Source organism: Bidens hawaiensis, unplaced genomic scaffold (genome assembly GCF_021521415.1).
Source record: "Bidens hawaiensis isolate Kalapana, Puna unplaced genomic scaffold, B.hawaiensis_p1.1 tig00002236_1, whole genome shotgun sequence".
NCBI classification, from domain to species: domain Eukaryota; kingdom Viridiplantae; phylum Streptophyta; class Magnoliopsida; order Asterales; family Asteraceae; genus Bidens; species Bidens hawaiensis.
This window is the reverse complement of record NW_027491119.1, coordinates 2,917,055-2,939,558: the sequence shown is the minus strand read 5'-3', so window position 1 is coordinate 2,939,558 and position 22,504 is coordinate 2,917,055. Positions and strand designations below refer to the sequence as shown.

Here is a 22,504-nt window from a genome sequence, read left to right as displayed (position 1 = left end):
CCCGTCCCAAACCCAAGAAAAATATTAAACTAATCCCAAACTCGTCCCAAACCCTAATGGCGGGGTATTACCCGCCCCAATTATGTCTGGTTTCGGGTTTTTCATCGGGTTTGGGCTTCACTGTCATCCCTAGCCACCTTACCCGGTTTATGCTCACCCCTAATTAATGGATTCGTAAATTACCTTCATCTTTAAACTTTACTTTGGATTTTCCGAAAGCATGTTTTTAATTAACAAAACCGAATCGAATTTGCCTTTTGGTGTGATGCAGTGATGGTAACAATGTAGCATGTCTTTTATGTATCCTAGAGATTAAGAGTTTAAATCTTGAAAAATGCAGTTACAAGTGGTTTGTTTCTCGTTCAAAATATTTCTTCTTTTGGTTTGAGTTTGAATTGTAGAGGTTTAGTTTCTGACCACGTTTGATTTTTTTTTTATTAGTTCATTTGTTTGAAAATAATACTAAAATAGCAAAAGTAGTTACTAAATGGAGTTGTATTTTTTTTCCACAAGCCGGGCAAGACACATAGAGATATTCGGCTGTCTCCATTTCTCCACAAGCCGGGCAAGCCAACGATGTCACTTCAATGTTTCTTTTAGTTGCTCCAATTATTTCACACGGACTTAAAATTTAGTGTATTAAGGGTTAACTTTTGAATCATTTACACCGAACACCAAAAACTCACCCGAATTATTCCCTGTCCAACTTGACCCGATCCATTCCATCCACCAGGTTTACATTTTGGCATAAAAAAATTTTGGATTTAAATATGTTGTAGAATACTAGAACACATTTTTATGAAAGTAAAAAAGGCCGAAAAGCCTGGTTATAACTTAAATTCCATGGGTCATGGTCTCGTCTTTTACAATGTCGGCCTGTTGGGCTTTTATCTATTGGGCTCCGCTGCATACCAATTTGGGCTAGTATAACAAATTTTGTGGTGATTATTTGTCTCATTTTCATCATCACATAATAATAATAATAAAATAAAGAGTAAAGTGCCAAAATCGTCATTGAGGTTTGGTCGTTTATGCGAATTTCGTCTCAAAAGGTTCTCACAAAATAATGTGTTCTCACAAAATAAGAAATATGATTTCCCCCTAACTTTATACAAAAAAATGATCTCTTGCAATTGATGCTTATATAATTATTAGTTTTATGGGATTGTGTTTTACTATGTGAGAATTTCACAACAAACTATTTTGTGTTTAAAACTGAATAACGATAAATGATATATCAATGCTCGGAATTTTGTGTTCGAAGTACACAAACTTAAAAATATTTGAAGGAGATGGGTGAAATGTTGTCCCACATTAAAGGGGAGAATACTTTAGTTGCTATGTAAGTGAGAGTTTTCTAAGTATGTGGTTTTCTTAAAAGAGACACAAGTGACGAACATAAAGGCACGAAGCATCCTAACTCGCATACAAATACTCCCTTGTGTTTGACCAAGCATCCTAACTCGAACATAATGGCTCTAGGCTATCGATGCCTGGGTTGCAACTGCTTCGATTTAAACATAATAATTTACAGTGAAGACATATACTGAAATTTACTTTTTTTTTTGTTTAATTATTGGCTGAGAGTTTTCAAATTCACTTTACTCTAAACTAAGATGCTTCTTAGTTGAGAAGAAGACACTCTAATTCTCAAAAACACACAAGAAACATTATACAATCCTTTTGATCATCCTATTGCAACACTTAAGGTATAATTATTGTACAAACTGCTTCAATTGTTGTCCCATATGAAATAGTTGATTTTCACTAAAAACTCGCAATTTGTTTAAGGAAACCACATTGATCATGAATTCGAGCTTCCCTATTATGTTTTCCAGAATAATTTACAACATTTCATTATAAATTGTATAGAATGTATAGATGTTTTATTTTAGTTTTGTGGGTCATTTTCTTACAATAAGTACAGGAAAATGCAACGTGTAAACTTTTAGATATAAAAACGACTTTTTTGACACTTGATGGTCTTTTGGCGTATTAGTACCCAGGATTTTGTAAAGTGATTTCCACTCCTAAAAGGGTTAGGGGTTTGAGCCCAAATACACTGGTATAATACTATAAGCAGAATATATTATTGTTAAAACACGTGACTTTTTAACTAAATTACAAAAAACAAATTAAATTTTAGTAAATTATAAACGTGTAAATTATTACAAATTTAATTTATATATAATTCAAATCAATTTTGGATGTTCGAGTAAATAAATTATATCTTAGATTTTGAATTTCACTCTCCCAACCGTTGACATTTTGATAATGGTAAATGACAAGTCAAAAACAACAATATATAAAACACAAAACTACAAGAACACGTGCACGTGGGATGTTTTATTGATATAAACGATACCTCTACATCTTTGATTTTCCAAATGTTTAACTAAACTAGATTAGCTATTCAAAATTTTTTAAATCTTATAAATATTTTAATCTAAAAGTGTTTTAAACGATTCAGAAAGTTTTCCAAGTCACGCGTAATTCAAAACCTATATTTTTGAGTATTTTTTATAAGCAAAACTAAACATATCTTTATATTTTTATGGTGTGATGATTGAGATCTAAAATAAATTTAATAGTTTGGTGACTTTAATATATAAATGTTAAATAGTTAGACAACATCCATCTATATTGTAAACTAATCATATTTGTTGTAAAATAATCACTATTTAGCGTTGAACAAAAAATAGACATTATTTTTTTTAACAGCTAATTTTTATTATTTGAAAGACTTAAATCCAAAACCTCTTAATCACTTGATGTTTTAAAGGTTTTGCTATTGTTAATGGACCCCAACTTTGTTGGTAAAAATAGACATTATTGATTATTGTATCTTACAACTATTTTGGCTTTAATTAAAATTTCGGGTAATGATCTCTCCATCGTAATAATAATAATAATAATAATAATATTATTATTATTATTATTATTATTATTATTATTATGCAGTTATAAAAATTAATCGTGCAAAATTATGTGGTCCTCGATCCCACAATGTGATATGATGTTGCTAGCTAACCACAACCTGTTATTTAACTACCAAAAGTTTAACTTTATACATAGTATTTAATTTTTTTTTTCTAAAGTAGTTTCTTTTAAATATCTTGAATGGCTTGGAAAAAATAAAAGTTTGAATTGGAGGCATAAATATCTTTCGGGGTATACGGGTAGTTGTTGGTTTCATCGGGTTCTCGGTAACACTATCGTCTACCCTTCGGTGTGTTCACCTATTTTGCTTTTTGAGGGTTTGCACGATTTTATTTTTCAAGATCATCACTTTGAATTAAAAACATTAACACAACAATGATTATGCATGATTGTAATACACATACACAACTAAATATTTTATAAATGTCATAAAAGTATAAGTGTGTATATTAATACCCTTTATCTAATGTATGAGTAAGCGGAGAACTGATGGTTGAACGTAAAGTGGAGGGTAATGCAGACGTTAAGAGGTTAATATGGTCACAACTCGTATTCACCTTTTCACAACATGGACGCAGACACTACTTAACTATGTTATATACTCATCGAACCATGGACCAACCGTTTACATATATTTATTAGCTTCTTTGGATTTAAGGAACAATACGTAAACCTAACATCGATTCATCACTATGCTGGTTCAACCAAAAGAAACTAAACACCGTCGTATTCATTTTTATTATTATTATTATTATTATTATTATTATTATTACTATTATTATTATTATTATATATAAACTTCGTAAAAACATATAATAATGAGTAGATAACCCATAATGAAGTATTGAAGTTAACCCACAAACAACCAATAAGTTGGATATAATATTTTTATAATACTAATTAATTTAAAATTCAATTATAAAAAACAAGAGCATTTAAATTATTTTTTAATTAATTTGATTACGTGATACTAAATAATACAATAATTTGTAAAATAAAATGTCCGTGACGGAAATGATAGGAACGCTTTTAATTTTTATTTTGTAAATGAGTCGAGCTGAGGCTGAGCTCGACAAGGCTCAAGATCAGCTCCTTTTGAGTTGCTATATCTCGAACTCGACTCGCTTTGAGAATTTTTTTAAGCTCGAGTTTTGGTTTTGAATTTGAATTACTTTTCAAACTCGAGATCAGACTTGGCTCGTTTATTATTTACTAATTTACATGCGCTTTAATTACTTTTATATCATTCAAGAAAAACCATGTGAAGGCTAAGCTCGTCATACCAAGCTCATGTGCACTACCTTAAACGAGCTAAAGCTCGGCTCGAGATCAACCATGCAGTCTAAAATTAATACATAAAATCCCAAAATGGTTTAAAATTTTTAATAAAAATAGTAGGCTCGTTAAATGATCTTACAGTACAAGATTCAAGCTCAAACTCCATAACTAAACGAGCTTTTATTTGAGGCTCAGACCCAGCTTGTCTTTCACCACCTTCAAGCTTTTTATCGATCTCCGATTCGACTCGTTTTTAACTCGATTTTTTTTTAAAAAGTAAAAATTATTTATTTTTCAGAAATTATGAAAACATCCAAAGTTAATACATTCATACATTTAACCACTAATGTTTCATACTAGACACAGAAACAATACAAACTATTTTTTCCCAAACAAACTTTTAAGCCTCCCCCTTTCAAACGAGCTTTTATTTGAGGCTCAGACCCAGCTTGTCTTTCACCACCTTCAAGCTTTTTATCGATCTCCGATTCGACTCGTTTTTAACTCGATTTTTTTTTTTAAAAAGTAAAAATTATTTATTTTTCAGAAATTATGAAAACATCCAAAGTTAATACATTCATACATTTAACCACTAATGTTTCATACTAGACACAGAAACAATACAAACTATTTTTTCCCAAACAAACTTTTAAGCCTCCCCCTTTCAAACGAGCTTTTATTTGAGGCTCAGACCCAGCTTGTCTTTCACCACCTTCAAGCTTTTTATCGATCTCCGATTCGACTCGTTTTTAACTCGATTTTTTTTTTAAAAAGTAAAAATTATTTATTTTTCAGAAATTATGAAAACATCCAAAGTTAATACATTCATACATTTAACCACTAATGTTTCATACTAGACACAGAAACAATACAAACTATTTTTTCCCAAACAAACTTTTAAGCCTCCCCCTTTCCAACTTCTCTAACAACTTACCCGAACCGGGTATCTCGGACTCCGTGAGCTTCTTGAGATACCCGATCGCCCCGTAGGAAACCATCAGTTTCCTACACCGTTTGCTGGATGACAGCAAACCCAAACAAGAAATCGCATATTTCTTAGCCGTGTTTTGTGGGCTCGGGTCAAGCAACTGAACCAAGTTCGGGACACTCTTATCGTCCTTTCTAACCACCTGACGGTTATGCTGAACTGTCATTAGGCTCGCAATGGCTTGAGCCGCTACCTCACGCACACCATTCGATTGAGCTTCGAGTAACTTTATTAATAACGTAATGCACCCGCTTTCACCCACGAGCTTTTTGACTTCCACCGTGTTGCATATACGACATATCGATGACGTGGCAGCCTTTTGCGCCCCGAGCGATCCAAACTTTAGTACATGGACTAGTCTCGGGAGTAGCCCTAGCGAGATCAATGTTTCCACCGAGACCAACCCGACTAAATTACGTAACGCTGCAACCGCAGGCTCTTGTGGTAACGGGCCATCGAGGTAATTTAAAAGACTTCGGGCCCCACCTTCGTTAATCACGGCCCGTTTAAGTTCGTCATTACTCGAGGTCATATTTTGTAAGCATTCGGCCGCGTATTCTTTCGAACCTAATAATATCCCACTATCGAGCACGTTAATCATGATTTTCACAATCCCTTCTTCGGCTAGCGTTTGACGAAGCTCGGGAATAACCGATAAGTTTTTCAACGTACAAGTGGCGGAAGCTTGAGAAACCGAGTCACCTGTCCGACATATGTCGATTAGTGACGGCACGCCACCGTGGCCCGCTATCGACCGGGCGGTTTCTTCTGACATAGACAGTCTTTGGAGAGTAATGGCTGCTTTTTCTCTACCAACCGAGCTTCCGGATTCTAGTAACCGAATCAAAGGCGGGAGAACGCCTTCGGACACAAGCCAACTTTCACAGTCACCGGATTCGGCTAAAGAACATATTAACGTCACGGTTTTTTCCCGGATTCTTGGAGAGGTAGCGGTAAGGAGCTGCACCAAAGCCCCGATATTACTCCGTCCCACGATGGACAAAACCGTCTTTTCGTCTTCTTTCATTACATCAACAAGGGTGTCAAGAGCTTTATGTTTAGCTTCCAAATGACCGATTTGCAGGCGAGCTAGTAACTCCCGAATATCGCTGCTTCGATGACTTGAACCTACAACATCCGATGACATTGTTACCTCACCGAGAACCCCGGTTTTGATCAAAAGCCCGCAATCTCTCAAGTTTAAATCTATTTTTCCCGATAATGAATCGAGATCGCTTTGCATTTGCAGCTTCCCGTCATACTTTCCCTTTGAACATATTTCTGCCAACTTTATTGACTCGTTTAAAGTCTTGGAAATCGCTTCTAACTGCTCGGTGCATAACGTGTTCTTAGAGAAGCACGGGTGACTTGATAGGTCAGATAAACGAGACGGGATTTGTTCTAATCGGGTTATAATCATTTTCCATCTTCCTGGGAACTCTTTAACCTCCCGGGCCTTCTCTAACGCCACTGGAACGAGATCTTTGGCGTACGAAAGCCACTCTTCAGCTGTTTGGAAGTCAGCCATTGACTTTTTCTTGTGTTGACCAAACTCTTTGACTAACTGGAATTCAGATTTCACACAAGTCTAATCTGTAAAATAATTAAACAAAAAACCAACATTATTTAAGGTTTTAGACTAAAATGATCAAGAGTGGATAATATATAAATATATAATCTATCCAAGGAACATATAACTTGAATTTGACTTATTTGAGATCAAGTTTAAAACTTTGAAGTTAAAGAAAGTAAAGAAATTGATAAAAATTGGAACTTTAACTCTTTAAGACGAAAAAGATGCATGGATCAATTTATAAAGTATTTATAGATCAAAAAACCCAATCTTGGCGTTTTTTCGGTTAAATATGAATCTTTAAGCTTAAAGAAACCAACATAAATATGAAGAAAATGAAACCAAGATCAAGAAAAATAAAGAAACCAAAATCAAATTTGATTCTTGAAGCTTTAAGAAGCCATTATCTTCAAGTTAAGTTGAGATTAAAAATTGAAAAATACCTACTTTTTTTTAATTAAAATAAAGGAAAGTTGGCATAAGTGCATAACTCAACTTTGATTTATCAATAATAAAATAAATTAGTAAAATAAATAAAGAAAAAGGGACAAGATTTTAAAACACTGAAGAATCTTGCATGATTATATAAGAGAGACAAAGTTATTACAAATGAGATGGAAACCCCACATGTATATTATGCCCCATCAAGTGCTAGTAAAGTAGTAATATGCAGAAATAACATACATATATACACAAAAATATATTTCCATAATTCATTTTTTATGCATTTTTAGATAGTTGTAGTGTAAAGATGATGAAAGTGAAAGGAAAACCTTTCAATGGCCAAGAAATAGCCGCCCATTTAAGGCTATCATCAAGAAAGTTATCACCTTTTTCATTATGAAAATGACATATTCATGAATGCCAGTTTTTTCATTTTGTGAAAAAAATTTAAAAAGGTTAAATTCTTTCCAAAAAATTATCCAAAAATTATATATGTATTTGTGAAATCTTATAGTACTCGTTGTTTCAAACGGGTTAAAACGTTTTGAAGCACAAAATTTGATGATTACGCTATAAAATATAAATATGCGACGGGAATGCAAAATTCATATAGTTATCAATTCAAAAATCGTAAATCTGCTAAGTAAATTATGTAGAAATAAAGAAATTTATGGGAGACTTTACTTTGAAACCATTCAAAAGATTATCCAAAAATTATATATGCATTTGTGAAATAGTACTCGTTTTTTCCAAATGCATTAAAAACAGTTCGAGCTCAAAATTTGATGATTACGTTATAAATATGCGACAGGCTGCAAAAATTCAAATAGTTAATCGGTTTTAAAATCGTAAATCTGGAAGTGAATTATTTAAAAGTAAAGAAATTTAAGTGAGACTTTACTTTGAAGTGATGACTTAAAGAAGTCTTCATCTACCTTCACTACAATACAAGTATTTTACAAATTGAAATGTCACCAAACTATCAATGTATTTTTCAAGCAATTAAAAGCTCATTCTTTTATTCCACTGTTTATATATTTCATGGGTCCTAGATCATAATTTCATTAATAACACATATGCCAAATTAAACTACTAAAGGACCCATAAAATAAAAATTAAGCTTGTAGACAATTAATACAAGAACAATTCCATACCTGATTGTGACTGGCTTCCTACCACCATTTCAAATGCTCCAAAATTCATTCAAAGCTATTGATTCTGCAATAATAACATCAATGATTAGTTAACATTTAAAAGGTAACTAAGGTAAACTTGAATTAAAATAAAAAATAAAAAATGGCAAAAGTAAGAGATTGTTGAGGATTCTTGAACTGGAAACACTTCAAGCACAAATCTTTAATAAAAAAGATGCTTATTAAACTCATCTTCACTCAAAAAATTTGAACTTTATGCTAAAAAACAAAGCTTTCCCAATAAAGAAAGCATAAACTTGATACAACTACCAATTTTAAAGATAATAATGTAACATCCATCAAAGATTAAGGTTAGCCCTTTTATATCACAGAATAATTTACAAGTTCTTAATGCATAATTTGAACATAATTTGAAAATTGTTGCTTTGTACTGAAGAAATGCCAGTTTTAAGCTTCAAAAACACAGTTTTTTCTACTTAACAGGGTACAGTCAAAGACTAAATATTTACAGATTTTAGACATTAAACACTATTTTTTCAAAAACAATAATTTGAAAGATGCCCACTAGGTGTTTGATAAATAAACAATATTTCCCCAAAAATTATTAAAAAAAAAAAACTAGTTTCAAGCAAATTTGAAATATGCCCACCAGGTGTTTGATAAATTAAACAATATCCACCCCCCCCCCCCCCCCCCAAAAAAAAATAGTTTCATGCAATTTTGAATTTGGGGAAAACCATCAAAGATTTGAATTAAAATTAAAAACCCCCAAATTAAAGCACAACTACTGAACTACATGTAAAATCTTGAAGAAAAAATGTTGACTTTGAAAGACAGTCAAATACCCACAAAATATTTGATCCTAAAACACATCAAGAAACAATTTTTCCCCAAAGATTAGAATCAAAACTATCATTTTTAAAGAAATAAAGATTAATCTGAAAAAACAACATCAAAAAATAATCTTAACAATAAATTAACCATTAAATGCATAATAAATAAAAAACCCAACGGTCAAATGCATAATTCAAAAAGGGTAATCAACAAGATCAAGAATCATGAAGAAAATTGAAGTTAAATTAAAAAAGTTTGGATTTTTACCAGCAAGATGATCAATCTTGAAGCTTTCAACTGAGTGAAGGATAATTGCATTCAAATATTAATATTATTAATAGTAATAATAATAATAATAATAATAATAATAATAATTAAAAAAAATGCTTCTTTCTTCTGCTTCGAATACCACTATAATGTCAGAAGCAAGTCACAAGCTCCAACATTCACTTTATGAAAGGATTGTGATAATAATAAGAGTAAAATATTAAGTTTTAGGGGAGTGTACAATTTTTAATGCACAATGTACAAGTTGTTAATGCATAGGTTTTTGGTGTTTGTGATTATAAGTGTGGAATAAGTGATAACTTAATATATAGATCCTTTAAAGTTTATAAGTTGACAATATTGGTCCTTGATGATATGGGACTTGCTTTATTTACCCTCAACTTGCACTTCAAGAATCAAGATTGTGTTCATATGGGTGAATGTGTGTAATCTAATCCCATCATATGAATTTGATTATGTAGTATGTGTGACATCTGCCCCGATCCGACCCGACCCAGGTACCCGTTTCTCTGACCCGATCTCTCTTTTATTATTTAATATTTATACTTGTATTTTATTTTTAATAATAATATGTATTTTCCTTCCCGCCTTTCGTTTCCTTCCCGCTGTCCCGTCCCTCTCCTTCTCTCTTTCCGCCTTCTTTTCCCTCTTGTCGCCGTCCCGCCCTTAAGCCTTGCTTCCCTCTTTCTTCTAACTCTTTGCTTGTCCTTTGTTCCTTCCCGCCTAAGGATGTCTGCGCAGCTCCACGCGCCAGACCCCTTACAAGGAATCCTGCGTGAAGACCATCTGTTCCTGCGTTACGCGAGACGAACGCTTCCCGCGACGCGCTAAGGATTTGTAGTTCCCTCGACGCGCGAAGAATTATAGTTCTTCCCGCGGCGCGCTAGGAATCTTAGTTCCTCCCGCGGCGCGCTAAGAAATGTGGTTCTTCCCGCAGTGCGCATGGAAATATAGTTCTTTCCGCGACGCGTTAAGGTTGTTTTTGTCTACCTTCGCGTTCGCGCTCTCTTGACCTTCTGTGTTTGCCTTCGCGCCTTAGCCTTCTCGCGCTGTACCCTTTGAGTTTTCTTGTGTTGAATCTAGCCGTTGCTTTTGTGTTGTCTTATCTTTTGAGCTGTTGACCTAATCTGCTTTATGTCTGAATAGTTACTTTCGGCGCTGCATGCGTACCAACCCCATTGGTTGGTAGATAAAGTGACTGACATTATCTTTTGAGATCTGCTTTTGCCAAGCTTTATCCAGTACCTTTATCTGAACTGCCCATGCCTTTTTACTGTTCGCTGACAGCTTTATCTTGCCCCCTGCAGCTGCCATATCTTTTGATATCTTTTGCTTTTGGAATCTTTTGCTTTTTGAGATCTTTTCCCCTTTTCTAGGATTGTGTTCCCTAGGGTTTCTCTATAAATAATAGCATTATTTTTCCTAACACATCACACACAAACACTTAATCTCTCATGTTCTCTTGCTCCTTGCTCTCTGCCGTCTTCCTCTCTGCCTCCGTCGTCCTTCCTGTTCTTCCTGCTTTTCCGGTAATATATATTATAATTTACTTATTAATGATGCTAACTTATAATCAAGACTTAAAACAAATCATTAAAACAATAATCTTATTTATAGGTTAACTTGTGCTTGTTTAAAGTTGGTTCTTGCTTTATCTATCACCGCATCGTTTATCATGTGAGTTATCTCGTATCTAATCCCTTTTTATTTTAAATGCTTTGGGATGTTCATGTGTTCATACAAAACTTGAGTCTTAAACTTGTTTATGAACTTTAGTCGCGCAGTATCCCATGTGTTGAGGACGTTTACTTGGCTGTTTATTTGTATGTGTGTATCATTAACCGCTTTGTTCGGCCTATTCCGCAGTTCCGTTGGTACCATTAGTTGAACACGGGAGACCTATCGTTTACGGTTTTCTTTGTTTACACTTGCACAGATGTTTTCTCGTTTTTATGCTCAATTGGGAGCATGGATTGAACTATGATCTATGAACTATCTTAGGCTTGATCACAATCTGATTACACCCTTGTTAAACTCTAGACATACACGTGTTGCGCGCAGATTTACTGTGATTATCTATGATTATCTATTAAACTTGATTTCTCACCAACACGCAAGTGTTTGACGTTTATTTTAACACATGTTCAGGTTTGCAGTAGCTGTTTTGGAGCTTGTGGACACGTAGGACGTTTTTTTTTACTTTTGGACCTAGAATTAAAATGTATCAAGACAAGTTAATGTTGTTTGAATGTTATAATTTATAATATATTGATTTATGTTTGATTTATGTTCTTTATTTTCCCCGCTGCGCGTGCGCGATAAAATGTGTATTAATAAATATTGACACCAATAGTGTCGCGAGTAATGAAGCAATATGTGGCGCCCCGATGTATAATCCGCCTTTGGTCGGGGTGTTACAGATTGGTATCAGAGCTCGTTGACTTTAGGATAGGTGGTTAGACGTAACGGCCTAGAATACCTAAGAGTCTCTTCTCGCGCATGAGAGAAATCTCATGTTTGCGCGCTTATTGTTAATTACTCGTTATTTATGAATATGCTCGCGCTTGCGCAGTATATGATTTTATTCCGCGATATTTCGACTTTTGTTGAATTTCGATTTTTATTGATTTTACTTACATATTCGTTTGTTGGGGTTGAAAATCCGAAAAGTCATGGTGATACATGAATAGTTGATTTTCAATTTCCATTTACGATTATGTTCTGAGGTTGGAGACTTGAAAAGTCATGGTGATACATGAATTGTCAACCTCCAATACTCATTTTCTTGTATGTTTTATATTGAGGATTGAAAAGTCATGGTGATACATGAATCGTCAATCTCCAATACTCGTTTGCTCGTATATTTTAAATCGGGAATTCAGAAAGTCATGGTGATACGTGAATTGTCGGTTCTTGATTCGAATTTGTTACCTTTATTAAGTCTGCATTTAGGATCATTTATTTTACTTTAACTTTTGATAGTATCTAACTCCGTGAAACCAAGCTTTATAAGATTAAAACTTTGCGCTAAAACCAAGATATTAACTAAAATTAAAATTTTTATAGAATGCCTCCGCTATCTCGCCGATTCCAGAGAAGAGAAGCCTCGCGCATGCGTAGACAGCAACGTTCCCAGGAAATGGCCGCCGCAATAGCCCAAGCTTTGAGCCAAAACAATGCTAATACCTCCAGTTATAACCTTAAGTCCTTTAATGCGGGTAACCCTCCGAAGTTCACAGGTCTTGAAGGAGCCACCGTGATGCTCCAATGGCTTGAGAAGATTGAAAACACTTTCCTCCATACCCAATGCCCCTCAGAAAGACGAACCCTATATGCTTCCAGTGTCCTGGAATCCAGAGCGCTTACATGGTGGAATGGAGTAGCCCATGCGCGTGGCGCAGAGGCTGCTTCTAGCATGACATGGGAGGAATTCAAGGAAATTCTTACGCGAGAATTCTGCCCTCCCAACGAAGTTAAGCGCCTGGAGGAAGAATTCTGGAACTTGAAGCAATACAGCGGTGAAGCGCGCGAGTACGCGACGCGCTTCCACGAGCTAAGCTTACTGGTCCCTCACCTTGTTACCCCTTCCCGCCGAGCCATAGAGAAATTCCTTGGGGGTCTCCCCATGGAAATTCAAGATTCTGTATGGGCCAGAAACCCAGTAACCCTCTCTGACGCCATCGAGTTGGCCGCTGTGCTCAGCGACAACCATGTCAGAGCAGGAACCCTGTTCCTGCGGGGAACAGAAAAGACCAAACCCACCAAGACTGTCCCTGAACCAACAGAAACCAAACCAGAACCCTCAAACCATAACCAGAAACGTAGGCGCAGACAAGCCTATGCGCTTACCAACCCGCCCATTGTCCAACAACCCATTTATCAACCCCCAGTTTACGCGCCTAACCCACTGTCAACCTACCCAGCACCTCCTGCAGTCCACAACTATGCCTTAACCAATCCCGCACTCCCTGCCCCGCCAACTAAGAAACCTTACACAGGAAACCAACCCTTTTGCCCAACCTGTAGACTTCATCACCCACCTCAAGTCCCGTGTCGACAATGTAACCGATGTGGCCGCGTAGGTCACTCCGTTGAGTACTGTAGAACCCCTCCCTCCAATCCGATTGCGCCAACACCACCAGCTTACCCGCAGAACCCACAGCCAACTTACCAAAACCCACGACCCAGATCGTGCTTTAACTGCGGTGATCCAAGTCATTTCCGGAACGCGTGCCCAAGGCTACAAGTTCAGATTACTCAAGCGAATCCGGTGAACCAAATTTCGAACCAAGTGACGCGTGGCCGAGCCTTTAACATAACCGCGCACCAAGCGCAAGCGAATAACGACGTAGTTAATGGTACATTTTTGCTTAACGGATTTTATGCATCTATGCTTTTTGATACTGGCGCCGATCGAAGTTTTATCTCTCGCGCCTTCGAGCAGAAGCTTGCGCGACCGCGCGATGACTTAAAAGAAGATTTTTCAGTTGAATTGGCTAATGGCGAAACTGTTTTAATAAACTCGGTAATTAAAGATTGCACGCTTAACCTTAACGAAAACGATTTTCTGATCGACCTCATCCCTATGCCTCTTGGAAGCTTTGATGTTATCATTGGTATGGACTGGCTCTCGAAGAATCGCGCCGAAGTTATTTGCGCCAAGAAATTGATTCGCATACCTCGAGAAAATGGTGACCTTCATATCTACGGCGAAAAACCCTCCAGTGGTCTTAAACTTATGTCTTGCGCCGAAGCCCAAAGACTCATGCGGAAGAAGTGTATTGCATTTCTAGCCCATGTGGTTAAACCCGATGAAGGAAAGAAGCTTCGCGATATCCCTGTTGTGCGTGATTTTCCTGAAGTTTTTCCTGATGATCTTCCTGGTATCCCTCCCGCTCGTGAAGTCGAGTTCCGTATTGATCTTGTCCCTGGTGCTTCCCCCGTGGCTAAATCTCCTTATCGTCTTGCACCCGCTGAGATGCAAGAATTGGCCAGCCAACTCCAAGAGTTGACTGCTAAAGGATTCATTCGCCCTAGCTCTTCGCCCTGGGGTGCTCCGGTGTTGTTCGTTAAAAAGAAAGATGGATCGTTTCGCATGTGTATTGATTACCGCGAGTTGAACAAACTCACCATTAAAAACCGGTATCCCTTACCGCGTATTGACGACCTCTTTGATCAACTCCAAGGTGCCTCCTGTTTCTCGAAGATCGATCTCCGTTCTGGTTATCATCAGTTGCGTATCCGCGATGAAGATGTTCCGAAGACTGCTTTTCGTACTCGTTATGGCCATTTTGAATTCTTGGTCATGTCCTTCGGTCTAACCAACGCACCCGCCGTTTTCATGGATCTTATGAATCGGGTGTGTAGGCCTTTCTTGGATAAATTCGTGATCGTGTTTATCGATGATGTTCTGGTGTATTCTAAGACCAAGACCGAGCATGAGCAACATCTCCGATTGGTATTGCAAAAGCTTAGAGCCGAGCAACTCTATGCTAAGCTTTCCAAGTGTGAATTTTGGTCTGATGAAGTACAGTTTCTTGGTCATGTTGTAAACAAGATGGGTATTCATGTCGACCCATCCAAGATTGAAGCAATCAAGAACTGGATTACGCCATCCTCTCCTTCTGAGATCCGTTCCTTTCTGGGCTTAGCTGGTTATTACCGGCGTTTCATTTCGAACTTCTCAAAGATCGCTTTGCCTTTAACAGCTCTGACGCACAAAGGTAAACCGTATATTTGGGGCTCGAAGCAAGAAGAAGCCTTTCTAACGCTCAAGCGTTTGTTGTGTGAAGCTCCTGTTCTTGCGCTACCTGAGGGTAATGATGATTTTGTCGTGTATTGCGATGCATCCAACCAAGGTCTCGGTTGTGTTCTTATGCAACGAGGCAAGGTTATCGCTTACGCATCAAGGCAACTTAAGGTTCATGAAAAGAATTATACAACTCACGACCTCGAGCTTGGTGCAGTTGTTTTTGCCTTGAAGATCTGGAGACACTACCTTTATGGTACTAAGTGTATCCTTTACACTGACCATAAAAGCCTTCAGCATATCTTTGATCAAAAGGAACTTAACATGAGGCAACGCCGATGGAACGAACTCATCAGCGATTACGATTGTGAGATCCGGTATCATCCTGGTAAGGCTAATGTGGTAGCCGATGCGCTCAGCCGAAAACCCTGCCAACTTAACTGTATCTTGCCGCGCACCCAACTTCACTTCGCGCCGATTCAAAGCAACCTTGAATCGCGTATTCGTGACGCGCAGCGCGCATCCATCAGTAATGGTAACCTTCGCGCCGAGTTAGCGTGTGGCGCGGAAGCACTCTTTGTCCCTAATCTGAGTGGAATTCTCTGCTATCTCAATCGCATCTGGATCCCTTGTGATGAGAATCTTCGCGCTGATATCCTGAGTGAAGCGCACAAATCTCGGTATTCTATTCATCCCGGCGCTGATAAGATGTACAAGGATTTGCGCATAACTTATTGGTGGCCTGGCATGAAAAAGGATATTGCTGTGTTCGTAGCTAGATGCCTGACTTGTTCTAAAGTGAAAGCTGAACACCAACGCCCATCTGGTTTGCTCGAACAACCAGAAATTCCTACGTGGAAATGGGAAGGTATAGCGATGGACTTTATTACCAAGTTACCTTTGACAGCAAGCAAACATGATAGCATCTGGGTAATAGTGGATCGATTGACTAAATCTGCTCACTTTCTGCCCATTCGTGAAAACTACCGTGTTGAGTATCTCGCGCAGCTTTATGTCAAGGAAATCGTCTGCCGCCATGGTACTCCTTTGAGCATCATATCCGATCGCGATGGCCGTTTTATATCTCGCTTTTGGAAATCTCTCCAATCTGCGCTAGGAACTCGCTTGGACATGAGTACTGCATATCATCCTCAGACTGACGGGCAGTCTGAGCGAACTATTCAAACTCTTGAGGACATGCTCCGATCTTGTGTTATTGATTTTGGAGGTAATTGGGATTCACACCTGCCTTTGATCGAGTTTTCTTATAACAACAGCTATCATTCCAGTATCGGTATGGCCCCATTTGAAGCACTTTACGGTCGTAAGTGCCGCTCCCCGATTTGTTGGAGCGAAGTGGGTGAAACTCAAATCACAGGACCCGAACTTGTTCAAGAGACAACCGATAAAATCGCCAAGATCCGTGATCATTTGCTGACTGCCAGAAGCCGACAGAAGAGTTACGCAGATCGTAGGCGAAAGCCTCTCGAATTTCAAGTTGGTGATCTTGTTCTCCTCAAAGTGTCGCCTTGGAAAGGTGTTGTCCGCTTTGGGAAGAAGGGTAAGCTTGCTCCTCGTTATGTTGGTCCATTCAAGATTCTCGCGCGTGTGGGAAAAGTTGCCTACAGACTTGACCTGCCGCTCGCGCTCAGTAATGTGCATCCAACGTTCCATGTTTCCAATCTCAAGAAGTGTTTAGCTGACGAGAACCTTCACATTCCACTTGATGAAGTTCAAGTTGATGAATCCATGCATTTCATTGAGAAGCCTGTTGAGATTATGGATCGCGAGGTTAAGCAAACCAAGCGCAGTCGTATCCCTATCGTGAAAGTTCGCTGGGAGTCCAAGCGCGGAGCCGAGTTTACATGGGAAAGGGAAGATCAAATGAAGATCAAGTACCCGCACCTGTTCTCTGCGCAACCTACTTCGAGATAAATTTCGGGACGAAATTTCTTAAAGTAGGGGAGACTGTGACATCTGCCCCGATCCGACCCGACCCAGGTACCCGTTTCTCTGACCCGATCTCTCTTTTATTATTTAATATTTATACTTGTATTTTATTTTTAATAATAATATGTATTTTCCTTCCCGCCTTTCGTTTCCTTCCCGCTGTCCCGTCCCTCTCCTTCTCTCTTTCCGCCTTCTTTTCCCTCTTGTCGCCGTCCCGCCCTTAAGCCTTGCTTCCCTCTTTCTTCTAACTCTTTGCTTGTCCTTTGTTCCTTCCCGCCTAAGGATGTCTGCGCAGCTCCACGCGCCAGACCCCTTACAAGGAATCCTGCGTGAAGACCATCTGTTCCTGCGTTACGCGAGACGAACGCTTCCCGCGACGCGCTAAGGATTTGTAGTTCCCTCGACGCGCGAAGAATTATAGTTCTTCCCGCGGCGCGCTAGGAATCTTAGTTCCTCCCGCGGCGCGCTAAGAAATGTGGTTCTTCCCGCAGTGCGCATGGAAATATAGTTCTTTCCGCGACGCGTTAAGGTTGTTTTTGTCTACCTTCGCGTTCGCGCTCTCTTGACCTTCTGTGTTTGCCTTCGCGCCTTAGCCTTCTCGCGCTGTACCCTTTGAGTTTTCTTGTGTTGAATCTAGCCGTTGCTTTTGTGTTGTCTTATCTTTTGAGCTGTTGACCTAATCTGCTTTATGTCTGAATAGTTACTTTCGGCGCTGCATGCGTACCAACCCCATTGGTTGGTAGATAAAGTGACTGACATTATCTTTTGAGATCTGCTTTTGCCAAGCTTTATCCAGTACCTTTATCTGAACTGCCCATGCCTTTTTACTGTTCGCTGACAGCTTTATCTTGCCCCCTGCAGCTGCCATATCTTTTGATATCTTTTGCTTTTGGAATCTTTTGCTTTTTGAGATCTTTTCCCCTTTTCTAGGATTGTGTTCCCTAGGGTTTCTCTATAAATAATAGCATTATTTTTCCTAACACATCACACACAAACACTTAATCTCTCCTGTTCTCTTGCTCCTTGCTCTCTGCCGTCTTCCTCTCTGCCTCCGTCGTCCTTCCTGTTCTTCCTGCTTTTCCGGTAATATATATTATAATTTACTTATTAATGATGCTAACTTATAATCAAGACTTAAAACAAATCATTAAAACAATAATCTTATTTATAGGTTAACTTGTGCTTGTTTAAAGTTGGTTCTTGCTTTATCTATCACCGCATCGTTTATCATGTGAGTTATCTCGTATCTAATCCCTTTTTATTTTAAATGCTTTGGGATGTTCATGTGTTCATACAAAACTTGAGTCTTAAACTTGTTTATGAACTTTAGTCGCGCAGTATCCCATGTGTTGAGGACGTTTACTTGGCTGTTTATTTGTATGTGTGTATCATTAACCGCTTTGTTCGGCCTATTCCGCAGTTCCGTTGGTACCATTAGTTGAACACGGGAGACCTATCGTTTACGGTTTTCTTTGTTTACACTTGCACAGATGTTTTCTCGTTTTTATGCTCAATTGGGAGCATGGATTGAACTATGATCTATGAACTATCTTAGGCTTGATCACAATCTGATTACACCCTTGTTAAACTCTAGACATACACGTGTTGCGCGCAGATTTACTGTGATTATCTATGATTATCTATTAAACTTGATTTCTCACCAACACGCAAGTGTTTGACGTTTATTTTAACACATGTTCAGGTTTGCAGTAGCTGTTTTGGAGCTTGTGGACACGTAGGACGTTTTTTTTTACTTTTGGACCTAGAATTAAAATGTATCAAGACAAGTTAATGTTGTTTGAATGTTATAATTTATAATATATTGATTTATGTTTGATTTATGTTCTTTATTTTCCCCGCTGCGCGTGCGCGATAAAATGTGTATTAATAAATATTGACACCAATAGTGTCGCGAGTAATGAAGCAATATGTGGCGCCCCGATGTATAATCCGCCTTTGGTCGGGGTGTTACAGTATGTGAATTTGATTGGTTAAACATTGTGTTCACATGGTAATAGATTGGATGAATGAGTGTAATATGATCTTAGCATACAAATTTAATTAAATATTTGTTTATTGAACATTTACATTCTCGATGATTTTTGAAATATTTATGTTTTTTTCTTTCTCCTTTTACCGCTACAGTTAATAATAGATAGTTTACTACTATCATTAGTATATTTTTTTTCTCATAAGAAATTTATGTTATTTATATTTATGTTTTAGAGCATTCTTAGTCCATTCTCCATCTTTATCTCTAAAATTAACTAAAAACAACATCTTTTCTCTCTCATTTTCAATTAAATAATATTTTTTATACTTTTATCATTACATTTTATCTCTCATTCACTCACAACCATTTTCAAAAACATTAACAAATTATAGAGATGAACAGTGTTTTTCTCCAAATTTAACCATGAGCATTAACATTTTCTCTCTCATCTTCTCATAATCACTTTTAACCATCTTTAAAAAATAGAGAACCTCCTCAAATAATTTAGAGAATCCATAGGGAATGCTCTTATACTACTAAAAGGTGTTTTTAAAGCTCAGGGTATTCATCATCATCATCATTATCGTACTCAGTAAATCTCACAAATAGCAAAGTTATTGCAGGGTCTGAGAAAGGTAAGATGCAAACAGCTTACATATTAAAAGCAATATTTCTAACTCAGGATATAAAAATGGTTGTTCTCATGTTCGTTTCTCATATCCTACTGTATTAGTGAGACTTTACAAATTACTGTTTGTTCGTTTGTTAATCAGTTTCTGAAACATTAATTTAAAAGAATCAACTAATGAACAACTACTTTATTAGTGAATTTACTAGTTACCTTTTCTTCCATGTTTTTTTAGAACGACGACTTTCTTTATTTAAGCTGTCACACTCTTTAAATTTGAAGAGCCCCAATGCCCCATTTTGACCAGACTATGTTGTCTTAACCGGGTCCACGCTGACTTCAGAATTTGGCTTGGGCGTTCCCCGGTAAACCATATCGCCGACTGCCACTTGACAATCGTTGTGCCACCACAAGAGCAGAGCTCTCTGGCGTAACACACGGTGGGACGACAATCCCGAGTGGGCTCAACGTTCGAACTAACAATCTTTGCACAAGGCCTAGCTCAAATCCTTCATTGTCAATATCCACCGAAAAGCGACACAAGTGGAATTCGAACTTGAGTCTCAACTGGAGAACCCAAGCCTGTGTTAGCTAATTAGTTTTTGCATAATTATTATTATATGATAGATTTTCAAAAAAAATAAAAAGTCTACTAAGTTTTGTTATCAATGTCAATATACCAAAAATAATTAAATTTACTTACACTAATAAAACTCTTATTTGAACAATGTAATTAAACAATAAGAAGTCACATGATTTTACCTAAAAGGTTTTAACTTTTAGGGGTACTTCTGAAAAGTTGAAGGGGTAAACAGTAGTTGGTAATTAGTTGTCTTTCATAAAATGATCGTACGGTCAATAACGATTGACAAATAGGAGATCAGACCGTTGGAGGTGGTTGTTCTATCGTGATAGTTTGAGACTTTTCAAAATTCACCTATAAGACTCTGAGTCAAGGACAAGTAGTGGGGACCACTCAACTTAATTTTAAATGTTTAAAAATGATTAAATATTAAATGTCTATTAATAACATTATTTTCTTTTAAATTCCTTCAAATGAGGCTGGTATTTATATTCTAGATGCATCATTCTGAACATTTTTTAAATGCTTAATAAATTATATTATTTAGCTTTTTTTTATATGTTAACAATAAGAAAAAGAAAACTTTCTTTCACATGTTGATAATATGTGTTGAAATATAAAAACTATATAGAAGATTTAGAGTAAATTACTCATATAACAATCTTAATGTGAAAAAACCTGAAATAGTCTGCTTAGCTCAAAAGATTATCATGTGAGCATTCATATCCCATTCACTGAAATTGATTTATCTTTAAAATACAATAAAAACACTTAATTTACTTCAATATCCAATTTCTGAAATAGTATGAAAAAAAGTTAGTATGAATTTTTTTTTAATTTTTTTTATTTACTTCTACATTTCTGTAAATTATTATGAGTGTATGAAAAATAATAATAAAATAAACTAATGTGAGAATGCCAAAAATAGATATAAATAATAGGATGTTAGAGGGCCTTTAAAAATTAAACTAAGTTTGAAAGGAAAATATGTTTTGATTAAATTATATAGATAGAGATAGAGAATACGATGTGAATGCTCAAAGCAATATAACTATTCCAAACAATTATAGTTAGCAAACATACAAATGAATTATAATAACCGAAACTAAAATATAAAAACCAAAACCATCGATTAGGTATGTTGTCACAAAATGGAAATTAAAAAATAATACAATAATAGTAGAAGTTATGGTGGTAGTAGTAACACTCACCTTAGCAGTAGTCATCAATGTTTTTAATATTTGGACTGGTACCAAACTAGTTTTTTTAGTAATAATAATGTATATTGTAAGTTACAAACAAGCAAACATACATGTAAGTTGTAAGACCTCACTCATAGTATGACTCATGAAGAGTGATATATGAGTAAATATTTCATCTATCAGACTATCACAGAAAATAAAGAGACTTCACTGAACGACACACCGTCTACAAAACATCAACGTTTAAAGTATAAGGTGTAAATAGCATGCATAGTATATAAGTGGGATACCAGACAGGGCCGACCATAAGATGTGGTGGGTGGTCGACGGCCACATGCCCGACACACTGCTATACATGCCCGAAACTTTTTTAAATTATATGTATTTTTACTAAAAACAATATGTATAATTGGTGTTTAAACTCAGTTACATAACCACTAGCTTGATCTAGTGGCAAAGGGGTACTACTTCCAAGCAAAATGTTATAAGTTCTAGGCTCATATGAGATATGTTTAATTCTATTTTTATACAAAAGTTTTTTACACGCCGTAAATTATAGCAAAGTAAGCCCATATCAATATTAAATTGTTTAAACACAACAAAATACTCATTTTATTTAAGGCTTAAAAAGTTTTTGCCAAAAAAATTTTCGCCTTCGGCCCAAACTTTTTTTGTTTTTTCAGAGCCGGTCCTGATAACAGAAAAAGTATTCAACTACCGATAACAACACCTAATGATAACAAACAACAATACTAGTTATACAAGAAAGTCATCATTTCAAAAAAAAAAAGAAAAGAAAAAAAGGAGGTAACACGATGTAAAAAAGACTACAAAGTCAAAAACTAGCAATATTGATTATAGGAAAAATTCTCAAAATAGCCCATTTTAGAGAAAGAGTTC

General features: G+C 36.6%; 1 protein-coding gene across 1 annotated transcript; it reads right to left on the bottom strand.

The window, feature by feature from the left end:
• Positions 1-5,038: 5,038 nt before the first annotated feature.
• Positions 5,039-6,776, bottom strand: LOC143612945 (uncharacterized). Its single transcript, XM_077086798.1, has one exon. The coding sequence runs from the start codon at positions 6,732-6,734 to the stop codon at positions 5,094-5,096; it is 1,641 nt and encodes a 546-aa protein (XP_076942913.1). The 5' UTR covers positions 6,735-6,776; the 3' UTR covers positions 5,039-5,093.
• Positions 6,777-22,504: the final 15,728 nt, after the last annotated feature.

What these genes read in the sequence shown, in the direction of transcription:
- LOC143612945 (XM_077086798.1), bottom strand. Translation starts at nt 6,734, where the DNA reads ATGGCTGACTTCCAAACAGCTGAAGAGTGGCTTTCGTACGCCAAAGAT.